We start from the raw sequence: 12895 nt of genomic DNA on the forward strand, positions 1-12895 counted from the left end.
CGGGCGCGCATCTCGGCTCTGCAGCCGAGCGGAGGAGGCCACCGAAAGAGGCCACCATGAGCTGCTTAGGGTGAGTAAGGGGCCTGCCCCTCGCTGAGAAAAGCCAGCGAGGGGAAGGAAAAAAAGTTATTTCTAGAGCTGGAATTGCCGCAGAGATGCTGCCTGGCACTGAGCGCTTCCTGGGAGGTAACCGATAGCAGCCCCCGGCCCCGCCCCGCCCGGCAAGCTTGTCTCTCGGCTGCCAGCTGCCAGACTCAGCTGGAAACCCTCTCAGGTCCCCTCATCCCCCTTAGTGCTCCCGGGCTTCAGTCCCTGCTGCCTTTCCTGGCTGCTCTTCCTCCCCAAGCGACGAGCGGGTCAGAAGAGGGGGATGCTCCATTTAGATTCTGGGAAGCGGGAACCCGGGACACCTGGAGGTGCCGGGTGCCTCACAGCATCCCTGGGGTGCTGCTGGTGGGGGTGGGGGTGAAGCGGCAGCCTGTGTTACCAGCGGGTGTCAAGTGTGACAGGGAAATCCAGCAGGCTGCTAGAGGAGGGGCAGCGCCCAGCTGGGCTCGGTAGGGAAAGGATTACACTGGCAGCAGGGGGTTTAGCCACCCCCAAACTTCAGAATACCTCCCTCCAGAAGCCTGGCCAGTTGCCAGCAGCCTCACCCCGTGCCGGGCTCTAAGGACCCAGTAGGGATTTCGAGCGCGGCACCTTGCCGACACAGCTGAGACTGGGTATGGAGGGGACATGGCCACAGCTAGCTGTGCTTCTGAGCTTTGAGTGCCAGTTGAGGGGCAGTCGCAGGCTAGCTTAACCCTGGGCAATCCAGGCAGACTCCTCAGGGGAGGTAGCAGGTGTCAGTGCTGGGGCTCAGACAGTGACTCCAGGAGTTGCAGTGTGCAATGTGCAGTGGAGAGGCTAGGACAGTCCCCAAGGAGTTTGTCAAGGCTAGGTATCTAGTCACAGATGGTGAGGGCGGTGTCACACCGGCACATGGAACCCAGCAGTGCTTAGTTTAGGATGGGGCAGGACACTAAGGACCCCACATGAAGGAGAGACCAGGCTTCAGGGAGAAGGGCAGTAGGTGAAAAAAATGTATTTTTTCACATGAACATGCGCATGTGTGTGCATACATGGAGGCTGGACCCACTCAAACGAGAGAGGTGTGGCCTCTCTGAGCAGTGGCCCAAGTGGCCAAAACAGATGCCTTGGGAGCACAAGGAAGGAGTAGTGAGACCATGATCCTGAACCATCTGGACCAGTAGTCTCTCGTCACATGTGGCTGTTTAAAATTTAATTAATATGTGATAAAGTTTGGAGTTCAGTTTAGAGTTTGGCCTCACAAGCAGCACTTTAAGCACTCAATAGCGACATATGGATAATAGCCACCTACTGTCTGAGCCGTGCAGGCAAAGAACACGTCCAGGTTCCTTTGTACAGTGTTGCAGTCAAAGACAAAAGGCAAAGAAAGGGTGAGATGGGTGAGTGGGTCCAACATAAACAAAAGGAATCCTCTTAGCTGAATGTGGTGGCAGTGTTCGTAATCTCAGCACTGAGAGAAACTGAGGCAGGAGGATCACAAGTTCCTGGGCAATTTAGCAAGAACGTGTCTCAAAAGAAAAATTTAAAAGGGCCAAGGATATGGCTCAGTGGAAGAGCATCCCTGGGTTCAACCTCCAGTACCAAGTAAATAAATGAATCATCTCCCTCTACAATAGCAGTGAACATTGCCACTCCACACAGAGTCTAATTTGGGTCTGTCCCCAAAGGGATCCCAAGCTGATGAAGTGGTACAATGTCTTTCTAATTAGGACAAGACAGGCAGTTTGGAAAGTGTAACGTGGCCATGAGGGAACAAGAAAGCAGTCTGTTTCGTGGCAAGCTAGTTTCAGGGAACATGAGGAGCAGGAGTGGGTGGGAAAGGGCAGTTGAGGGGTGGATGGGAGAGAAGCAGCTGAGTTGATAAAGAAGCTGGAATTTGGAAACTTTACAGACCTGGAACCCCCGCTTCCATCACTGACAGTACAGCCTTAAGAAGATTAATTGACCTTTACAGTTTTTCTGTAAAACCAAGGCTAGTCAAACTTACTTGTGCCATCCTGGGTATGATTTTGCATACCTATAATCTCAGCACTGAGGAGGCTGAGGCAGGAGGATTGCAGTGAGCTCGAGGCCAGCCTGGGCTATGTAGTGAGATCTAGGCCAGCTTGAACTACATAGCAAGACCCTGTCTTAACACCCCCACAAAAAAAAACTGTATGTGTTCTCAGCAGGATTCTTCATAGGAAACCATAGAAGTGAATTCTGTGAACTCTAAGCAGAAAAGAGATTAGTTAAGAATCTGGGGCTGGGGATTTAGCTCAGTGGCACAGCCCCTGCCTGGCAAGCACGAGGTCGTGAGTTCAATTCCCGATACTGGAGAAAAAAAAAAAAGAGAATCTGGAGGTGGAGTGTCGGGGACCTCTTGTACCCCCTTTACCCTTCTTCTATTTTGGTGACAAGGGACACCACAATAAAGAGTTACTAGGAGACTTTTATGAGACAGTATGGGTAGAAGTGCCAGAATATAGTATGGGCTCAATTAGTATTGGTTTCCCTTAGGGAGGGTCTCTTTTTCCCAAGAGCAAATTTTTCAAGCATGGCGCTATTGATATTTCTGATCCATTATGTTTTCTGTTGTTGGGAATGGCCCTGTGCCTGTAGGACTTTTAGTAGAAGTAGCCCTGGCCTCTACCCACTAGTATGCCCCACTCCTAGCTGTCATCTTGTGACAACCAAAAATGTCTCCAGACAGACATCCCCTGGGAGGGAAAATCACCCCTAGTTGAGAACGACTGCCCTAAATGATCTCTGGCAGTGCCCTATAGTAAAGGTAGGAACAACAGGGAAGTCCAGCTTCGCTGTCATCTGGCCTATCCCATGCTGCCCTGGATCATGTCTCCAGCTGCTGGCCCCACCAGGGACCTTTCCTGTGCCTATGGGGACTGGCCCTGAAGCAGCACGTCTAGACTCCAGTGTGGGCATTTGCACCGTGCTTGCCTCTCCACAAACAAAGAGCACAGGGGATGATTTCCATAGCCTTTGGCATGCCTGATTCTGGGCAGTGCTGGCTGGTACAAAGCAACCAGAAATGGCTCTGTCGTGGTGGAAGAGCTGTGGACCTGCAGATATCATAGAGCTATGCTTGCTGAGAGGATGGTCAGGCTTTCCTCTATCTGGTAGGGCTGAGGACAAAGTGTGATGAGGACATGACATTAGGGAGCACTGGCTCTGGCCTCCTGCTTCTGCCAGGGAGAAATGTAGCCCTGGGAGGTCGTGGCAAGATGATGGTCTCACTGGGGCCAGGAAATGGGGGCTGAGGTACAGTGTGGTGAGCAGGATGGTCTGATGGTCAGCTCTGCAGGGTCCTTCCTGTGACTGCCCGCAGGAATCCTAAGACTTGGCTCCATGAGGGAGTCCTCTAAGGGAGACAGAGTTCGATCCCAGGGTTTCCTGCCTCTGTGTGCTGGCCTTTCAGTGTGCTGGCTGCCTCCTGTTACAGAAAGAACCTCATGCTGACGTCCCCTATTGAGGCTGCCTCTGACCCCCGCCTCCAGTACCTTGCCCTGGCTCCCCAGAATCCATCATTTGCTCCCAGATCTCAGATCCTACCCTTCTCCAGCAGCCAGGACTCTGGATCAGTGGCAGTGGACTTGCAGAGCCAGGCCTTGGCATCGGTGCCTGCAGTGACTTCCAGGGAGTGGCAGGGCCAGCTGCTGGGGAGGAGTCCAGACCCCTTCCTGTCACCTCTTTCTCCTCCTTGGCTGTTCCTCCCCTCCCCTCTCCCTGTAGAACACTGTCATAGAAGGGGAGGCCTTCAGACAGCCCCTTCCCGCTCATCTGGAAGTTGTCCCAGCTTGGCTGGTCCCTACTCACTTCTAGCCCCAGACTCTACCTCCCTCCTTTAGGGTTAGACGCTAGCTTCTTGTCCCTGCGTCCCCTCCAGCACTCCCTTCCCTTGGTGTCCCAAAACCTTCAGGGGTCCCTCCACCTCCCTTTGAATCCACAACCCCAGTGTGAACCCTGCTCCCCCTCTGCCCCGTGGCTGTGAGGTGCGATCTCAGCTACTGACAGTGGCTTTCAAGGACCCCTCTCCAGCCTCGTCCACCAGAGCTACCCCTGGGTAGGTAAGGGGGAGTTCTTCTTGCAGGCCGACTCCTCCTGAGCCCTGGAGAAGCAGCGCATTGGCCACCACCTCCAGGAAGCCTTCCCATGCTCTGCAAAAGGCAGGCGGCGAGTCCTCTAAACTGCTAGGTGCCTCTGAACTGCTCCGTCTCCCGCAACAGCGGAATACTGAGCCCGGAGCGCTGCGGGGCGGTCAGAGAGGTCGCAAGCGAGGCGCTTGCGGGGGGAATAAAGGAGGAAGCCAAGAGGAGAGAGCTGTCATCCTGAACTCCCGCCCCCAACCCAACCCCCTACTAGTTTAAGGGTCTGGTGGGAGGAGAGGAACAGGGCGGGGCCTCTGAGAGGGGGCGGGGCGGAGCTGCAGGCGGGACCGCTTGGGAGGGGCGCGCGCGCTGGCCCCGCAGAGGCGCGTGGAGTCGCGGTGCCCTCTCTCAGCTCGCCGGCTCGGCCACCCCCGGCCCTTCGGCACCTGCCGCTCCGCTGTCCCGACTCCAGATGGGGAAGGACCAGGGCTTCTCTCGGCACTTTAGGTAGCTTCCCCACCGCGCTCCCCCAGGAACTGTGCGCCCTGGGCGCGGCGACCCACCTCGGGCCAGCCTGAAAGGGGTGGGGCGGGGGCACAGAGGGGCTTCTCAGCCCTGGGTGGGCACCTACAGAGCCTGGGCGGAGCCTGGGCCCTGGGGAGGTTGGAAATAAACGGGGTGTGTACCAGGCGGTGAGGTTTGAATGTTGGGTTCCGGGAACTCGCGCGCAGTCCTAAGGAGTTGGAAGTCGGAAGGAAGAGCTAAGATTGAAAAATACTCTTCCCTTCCTGCGCTGGACGAAGGGACAGGGCAGAGGAACCAGGCTACGGTTGGGTGCTCTGGGTGAGAATCCAGCGTGTCCTGTCCCGAGTTTAGAAGGCATGATCTCTCCACTGCTGTGCACCCCAGGCTGAAGCTACCCAGGTGAACCAGGGCGCAGGGCACCCTCCCTCTACTACACCCCACAAGTTGACTGGATGATGATCAAGGTCAAGATGGAGAAAGCTGGACAGGGCCAGGGAGTGTGGTGGAGAGAGAGGACTCCAGGAGAGCCCCTGGGTGCAGGTCATTGTGCGGCTCCCCAGAAGGGTCCTGGGGCCTCAGAGAGGCCTAAAAGCATAAAAGGGATATAGGAGTCCTGGACACCTATTGCTGGGCTGTTGTAATCAGAGGGACAGTGAATGATGTGTCTGCAATGGTCACCCCCACCGTAACTGGCTCTGCTGGACCAGCCAATTTGGAGCAGACCCAGGCTGGGTGACTGAGCCAGGCTGAGCTGCAAGCAGGAGCCAGGCAGAGGGTCTGGCTCACCAGGTAGCCTTGGCTTCTGGCCCAGCCCCAAGGACACTAAGCAGGAAACAGGCCTTATTCTACCTGTGCAACTGGTGACACAGCCTGGTTCCCAGCAGGGAGACCAATCTTGGTGCTGGAGGTTGGAGCAGGATTGGTCACTAGACCCCTGCCTGTACTGGACTCAGGGTCTGGCTGTATGGGGTTGACACCTTGCAGAACTGGCTTCTGGAGCCCCAAGTATAGGACAATCTCAGGCTCATCATCCCTCCTTTGCTGGGCATGAGGCAAGAAGAGTAGGAGGGTGTGGGTAAGGTGTAAAGGAGGCAGATGAAGATGTCAGGCTCCAAAGACCTCCAGTGACCATCTGGGGAAAGAGGCAGAGGCTGCAGGTTGTGGGAATAACTGTGGATGGGCAGAGAAGGACTCCTGGCACAACTTAGTGGGTCATTCATTCTGGCATCCTGGTCACCTGGAGTGTCCAGACTTGGAGCAGACCTTGCTTTGGGACAGGGCCAGCATACCCCCTCTGGGAGGACCTACACCTCTTCCACACTAGGCAGATTGTCCTGCCTGGCCTTATTTATCCTACCCGTGAGGGGGCGCTGTATGGAGTCTCAGGGCAACCTCAGAGACGGGTGTGCCTCAGCTGGCTACAAGGCCATTGCTTTCCTCTCTCTCCCCTACCCATCATGCCCTTGGCACTGGCTCTTGTTACAAAGAACGGGAAGGGAGCCTTGGGAAGCAGCCAGGGAGGTTTTGTTACTGTCAGAATTCCTGCGCAGTGCTGATGCTCAGAAAGCTAGGCTATCATTCCAGCTGTGCCAGAGGCCAGCCAGCTGTACAACCCTAGCAGCCGCCGTGCCTCAGAACCCTCTGCTATGGATCACAAAGTCCACCAGGATGTTAGCTGCTCTTGTTATGCAGAGATGATGTAGTTGCTCTGCTGGCAGATGTGCTGGGTACGGAGTCCCTTCCAGGAGCCAAGCCCTGGTTTAGTTAGCACTGTGGCTCACAGCCCAGATGCAGACCCAGCCTTCGTAGTGCTCTCTCCCCCACAGAGGAGACCCTAGGATGCATCCCAAGGTGTGACTTTGCATGGAGGCCATCCCTCCCCCATCAGTTCCAGGGTGACTCTTTGGAGAGGAGGAGCCACAGGCCCTTGAGCTTTGAGCCCCAGTGCCTGGCTCACTAAATGCATGTAGGATGACATTGAAGGGAGTACTGGGTGTGAGAGGGCAGCGCTGTTTAGCTAAGGGTGCAAAAAGAGTGGAGCAGGTAGGGGCAACAGCCTGGGCAAAAGCTTAGAGGTGGGACTGAAGGAGACAATGTGATATTTCTGGCAAATTCCAAGTACGCAGCTGTAGACACCGCTGGCCAAAGAAGCAGGCAGGAAGACAGGAGGTGCCTGGGGCTTGGTCTGGAAGGGGCAAAGCGTGAGAGGAGGGAGTGGGGGAGAGGCAGGCGGAGAAAGACAGAGGCCAGGAGAGGAGCCAGTCCGTGGACTGGCTTTGGGATCATTGAGGCCCCACAGAGACCAGGGTAATACAAGATAGTATGATCCTGACTTCCCGAAGAGGAGCAAGCAGTACGCCACGGACTTGGTGTGGCCCCAGACGGTTGGGAACACAAACCCGGACACAGAGTGGGAGACTGAATGCCGGCTGCGGATTCCCCCACCACCCTTGGACAGAGTGGCGCCCTGTGAAAAGGCAACTTTGGACTGTATTTGGGACGCAGTCTGGGGGCGCGCCCCAACTCTGCGGTCCTCGCCGGCAGGATCTTCATCCCCAAGAAGCACCGGGCGCGCTTCGACGAGGTGGTGTCACAGGGCCTGCTGGGCAAGCTGTGCCGCGCCCGCCGGACACAGGGCGCGCAAAGGCTGCGACGGAGCCGCAGTGAGGAGCGGCCCGAGCGCCTCCTAGTGTCCACTCGCGCCAGCGCCGCGCCGCGCCGCCCGGACGAGCCGCCCCCGCGCAAAGCTGCCTCGCTGCTCGGCGGCCGTGCCGGCCCGGGGAGCACGCGCAGGTACCCGGGGCGAGGGCGCTGAATGTCGACGCCCTTCTGACACAGGCTGGGGATGGGGGAGTGGGCAGAGGGCATGGAGGGTGGGCATCTGGGGGCGGGTGGTCAGAGGAGTGGGCTATGGGACATACCATCCCCTGCATCCTGGAACCCCTCTCCCGCGTCCCACCCTGCCCCTTCTTTCTTCCCAGGACTGTCCGAGTCTACAAGGGCAATAAGAGCTTTGGATTCACACTGCGTGGCCACGGTCCTGTCTGGATTGAGTCTGTCCTGCCTGGTAAGGACTGAGCAGGTTATCCTAAGAGTTCCTAAAGCCCAGGAGGAGGTGAAGGCATTTGTAGCACTCCCTGGTAATTCTACCCATGCAGATTGCTGCTCAGCAGCACCCCACCACCTCTAGCAGGTATGGATTTCATGTAGCCAGCCACTCTCTGAGTGTCCCAGAGCCACACCTCCAAATCAGTCACCTTTCCAAGATACTTGAATCCTGAGGTCTGAGTTCTGGTATCTCTTAAGTTCACTGTCACTCCAAGTCAAATGAGCCAAGTTCTTCACCCAGACCTTTCTTTATCCACTAGGAGGGCTGTGGCCACTTCCTGGGACACTGGAGCTGCTAGAATAGTGCTAGTACCTGCCTGAGCTGAGCCCTGGGCAGAGAGACCACTGTGACCTGGGCACTTGCTGGCAGGCCGGACTCAGGTGGCAGGGCCTCAGGGCCTTGCCCACCCACCAGCCCTTGCTCCCCAAATCTGGATTCCCTATCTCCTTCCAAGCAACCTACTCTGTTTTGCTCCTGGAATCATGGCATCTTGAAGATAGCAGAAGCTTCCACATGTAGGAATCCTTTCCTTCCCCTCCAGGGGAGTGGAGGTAGAGGGGTCACTTATTTCCACTGTAGGAGATCACAGTGGGAAAGACACTTCTGCTGACATTGAATTGAACTCCCCCTCCTTGTAACCAACCAAGGTTAAGTCACCTGCTCTGTCCTGCATCCATCCCTCCTAGAACCTGAGCATGATGCTCCTATTTGTACATCCCCATCAACACCCTGCTGCCTCTCACATCGCCTGTGAGATGGAAAAGTGCCACAGTGCTTTGCCCTATCATTCCAGTCTTTGGATCATTCTGAGACCTGCTTCTGATAACTGGCAGGCTGCAGTTCTTTTCAGCTGTAAGGATCACTAAACTGTTGACTGTAGGGTCAGAAAGAGGCTCAAGGAACTGCAGCACTTCCAGGCAGGCCATCTTGGATTAACCACCACTATGACCCTCTCTCTCTTTGCAATCTCAAGGAACAAACTTACCCTAACCCACCTCTCCCAGGAAGGCTTCTCTGATTATTCTGTTCCTCTCCAGACAATTTCCACAGCCTCAGAAGTGAATGTTTTACCATCTGAGAGTATATTTTATTTAAGCACTTATCATTTCCCCTACATGTTTCCAAGTCAAATTTAGTGTGAGGACCAATAAAAAAGGAAGAAATAAAAAATTCTATCTATAGGAGCCAATTTACCAGCCTTCTTTCTAGGGTGACCAAGAAAGAGAGTGAGAATTAGCTGTTCCCATGTGATTTGGTTTGCTTTGGTTTTAGTGTTTTGAGACAGAGTCTTGCTATGTAGTTCAGGTTGGCTTTGGACTCACTTTGTAGCCCACACTGGCCTCAAACTCGCTGTAAATCCTCCTGCCTCAGCCACCCAAGTACTGGGATTACAGGTATGTGACACCACGTCTGACTTGTTTTTTATTGTGATTTTGTTTTCTTTGAGATACTGGAGATTGAACATAAGGTCTTCACACGGAGCTACATTGTAGGTTTTTTGGTTTTGTTTTTTGTTGCAACAGGGTCTCACTAAGTCCCTGAGTTGCACGGGCTGGGCTTGAACTGACAGTCCTCCTCCCTCACCGTGCCAGTGTGCTGGGATTACAAGCCTGTGCCATCACGCCCAGCTGCTCCCACAAGCTTTAAAATACAGGTTTTGGTATTACTCAGGCATGATGAGGCCAACAGATTGGGAAAGATGTGCTTAGAGGGAAGTCCTTTCCCGCCCTTTCCTCACTTGTAGAACAGGAGAATAGCGTACGGCCTTGCCCTGCTGACCAGCACACCCTTTGTCCTCACTTCCAGGCAGCCCAGCTGACAATGCGGCCCTCAAGTCAGGTGACCGGATCCTCTTCCTCAATGGACTGGACATGAGGTCAGAGGATACTGGGGATGTCAGAGCTTGATGATGAACTATCCCCCAGGACTCTTGCCCTTTGGGACCCAAGCCAGCTTCCCAAACTCCTCTGACCCTTTGACCCCAAGCATCTGTCTTCTTCTACTGGGAACTCTTCAACCCCCTCCTGCCTGGCCATGACCTCAGTTCATCCTTCCAACCAGAAAATATTCCAGTCCCATGCTGGGGAGACAGAGCTGAAGGGACCATCTGCATCTTGCTCTGGGAGGGGAGCTCTGCCTGGGGATGACAAGACATCCCTCCTTCTATGCCCAGGGAGCCCAGACCAGCAGAAAGCTAGGTTGGCTAAGGCCTGGGGCTTCTCTTGCACAGGAGGTTACCAAGCAGGAGAGGCAGGGTCCTGGCTGATCTGGCTGGCTTGCTGCATGGCCACTGTGGGCAGGACAGGGAGGTCTGGCTGGTGGCCGTGGACAAGGCTTACCCATCATTCCTTTCTGGGCCATTTCTGCTTGGCAGGAACTGCTCCCACGACAAGGTGGTGTCCATGCTGCAAGGCAGCGGCGCGATGCCCACACTGGTGGTGGAAGAAGGGCTCGTCCCATTCGCCAGCGGTGAGGCTCCCATGCTTCCTCGGCCCACAAATGTGAGACTTACCAGTCTGCAGAACACTATGCTCTTCCCCCACACCTGCAGCTTCTCTTCCCAGGGCTGCCCCCAGGTGATGCTATAGAGCCACAGTGCCCAGGGCTCTCCTCCATCCTGTTTGGAGCTGCTAGGAAAACTGCCCCTGGACGGGGGACTCTGGATCAACCGTGCTTCCCCTGTCTTTGGTCCCAGCAGACTCCGATTCTTTGGATTCCCCCAACCCATCCTCGGCGCTCACCTCCCTGCAGTGGGTAGCAGAGATCCTGCCATCTAGCATCCGGGTCCAGGGAAGGACATTCAGCCAGCAGCTGGAGCACCTGCTCACACCTCCTGAGCGCTATGGGATCTGCCGAGCTTTGGAGAGCTTCTTCCAGCACAGGTGGCCAGGAGGGATGGTGGCGGGGCTCTGTCCTGGTTGGGCCACAGGTCCTAACCAGACTTCCCATCCTGGTCTCCCTTGACTGAGCCTTCTTAGCTCTTTTTCTTGGGGGAAGCTTCAGGAGTAGCTGGTACCAGGTATCCTAGGGGAGGTGGGAGGGGCAGTGGGCTGCCCTAGGACAAACCCTGGGAAACTCATAGCCCTCTCTGGGAAATGAGAGGCAAGGACCTCAAGAGAGCCTTGCCTGTGGGACTGGCCATGGGCCAGGCCCTTGGGGTGAAGATAAGGGGATCTTTCTACACCGCAGCTACAGCAGGCTGCATTTACCACCTTCCTCAGCCCGTAGAGTCATTATGGTCTGTGCCAAGCCCCTCACTCCTTCATTCCCTATTATTTTGCCTCCCTCACACACACATACTAAGCAAGCACTTTACTACTGAGCCATACCCCCTGCCCTTCCATACTCTGCACTTGACCCATTTAAGTGTACAGTTCAAAGGTTTTGGTGAATTCATAAATATGTACAATCATTGGGCCAGGCATGATGGCACATGCTTGTAATCCCAGCACTTGGAAGGCTGAGGCAGGAAGATCGCTGTGAGTTCAAGGCCAGCCTGAACTATATATTGAGACCCTTTCTCAAAAAACCAAAACCAACGAAACACACATGTACACACAAAAACACCTAACTATGTGCAATCACCAGTTGATTTTAGAATTTCATCACATAAAAAAGCTCATGCCTTTCACTATGACATCTCCATGAACACTTCTTTTATCTCCACCCCTTGACCTTAAGCAGCCACTAGCCTACTTTCTGTCTCTGTAGATTTTCCTATTCTGGACTTTCATATGAATAGAATCATATAGTATGCGGACTTTGATGCCTGGATTCTTTCACTTAGCATCATATTTTATTTTTTGTTTCTTGTTTCTTTTTGTTTAACACCATGTGTTCAAGGTTTATCTGAGTTATTGTGTACTTCATTCCCTTACATGTCCCATTATATGGCTGTACCACATTCTGTTCATCCATTTGTCTAGTGATAGACATGAGAGTAGTTCTAACCTCATTCTCTTTGGGGTGTAGTTTCTCTCCACTTTCTCTGCACTAGTTTGGTAAGTTTCCTGGGGATTTGTTTGTTTGAAGGTGTTCATGTAAAGTGTGCATTGCTATTTGATATGATGTATTTTTCTTTTACATCATTGTTTCATTATTGCATTGCCTTTTACATTATTGCATTGCCTTCTGTACCTGAATTTGCCGCCAGGTACTGTGTTTAGCTCTGCCCATGTTTAGGTCTTCATCCAAAATCCTCATTGGTTGAAGTACTAGCCATCTTTTTATTTTTGGTAGTCTTTGGTGGGGAGGCAGGGTACTGGAAATTGAACCCAGCATCTTCACGCTGAGCTGTACCCCCAGCCCTTATTTGTTTACTTTTAATTTTTAAGACAGGTTCTCACTAAATTACTCAGGGTGGGCTCAAATATGCAGTCCTGCTTCAGCCTCCAAGAGTGCTGGGATTACAGGTGTGTGCCACTATACCCAGCTCCTTGATTTGGGATATTATAAATATCTTATTCCACTTGTTATTTCTGTTGCTTCTGTTTGTACCTAATATTAATGTGTCTAGGTTGTACTTCTTTGAACAAATGTCCTGAACTTTGTATAATCAAACTCACCATGTTTTAAGTCCTTTTCCACTTCTAGGACAAGAATATTCTCTTAATTTCATAATTTTACCATTCAGACAACCAGAGTTCACTTCTATGTGGTGTTAGGTAAAGATCCAGTTTAGAAGCTGGGTGTGGTGGTACATGCCCATAATCCCAGCACTTGGGAGACTGAGCCACGAGGATTGCTGCAAGTTCAAGGCCAGCCTTGGCTACAGTGAGTTAAAGACCAGCCTGAACCACATGGCAAGACTCTGTCTCAAAAAGAAATCCAGTTATATTTTCCCATAGATTGCAGGAGTCAGCAATATGTTTCTATGTACCAAATTCTGTAGTAAATATTTCAGGCTTTGTGGTCCATGTGGGCCTCCATAACAACTACTCAACTCTGCTATAGTAGCTAGGAAACAGCCAAAGATAAAATATAAACAATGGCTGTGATCATATTTTAGTAAAACTTTCTAGGTGGGTGTGGTGGTGCACACCTATAATCCGGTACTTGCAGTGGAGGGGCTGAGGCTGAAGGGTCA

The 12895-nt window shown here is 53.4% G+C and overlaps 1 protein-coding gene across 6 annotated transcripts in view; it reads left to right on the forward strand.

Moving 5' to 3' along the window:
* The window catches only part of Grid2ip (glutamate receptor, ionotropic, delta 2 (Grid2) interacting protein), a 27415-nt gene continuing 14520 nt past the window's right edge, over positions 1-12895 (forward strand). For 3 of the 6 annotated variants that reach the window (XM_013521108.1, XM_013521105.1, XM_013521107.1), the window contains exons 1-6: positions 4612-4682; positions 7245-7493; positions 7682-7767; positions 9616-9685; positions 10184-10278; positions 10505-10691. In XM_013521108.1, the coding sequence (XP_013376562.1) occupies positions 4648-4682; positions 7245-7493; positions 7682-7767; positions 9616-9685; positions 10184-10278; positions 10505-10691 (722 nt within the window). In that variant the 5' untranslated portion in view covers positions 4612-4647. Of the gene's footprint in view, positions 71-4611; positions 4683-7244; positions 7494-7681; positions 7768-9615; positions 9686-10183; positions 10279-10504; positions 10692-12895 lie in introns of those variants that run through there. The other 3 variants (XM_013521106.1, XM_005397889.1, XM_005397888.1) reach the window with 3 other exon arrangements.

The sequence above is a fragment of the Chinchilla lanigera genome, unplaced genomic scaffold (assembly GCF_000276665.1).
Source record: "Chinchilla lanigera isolate Chin_1 unplaced genomic scaffold, ChiLan1.0 scaffold00059, whole genome shotgun sequence".
Lineage (NCBI taxonomy): Eukaryota > Metazoa > Chordata > Mammalia > Rodentia > Chinchillidae > Chinchilla > Chinchilla lanigera.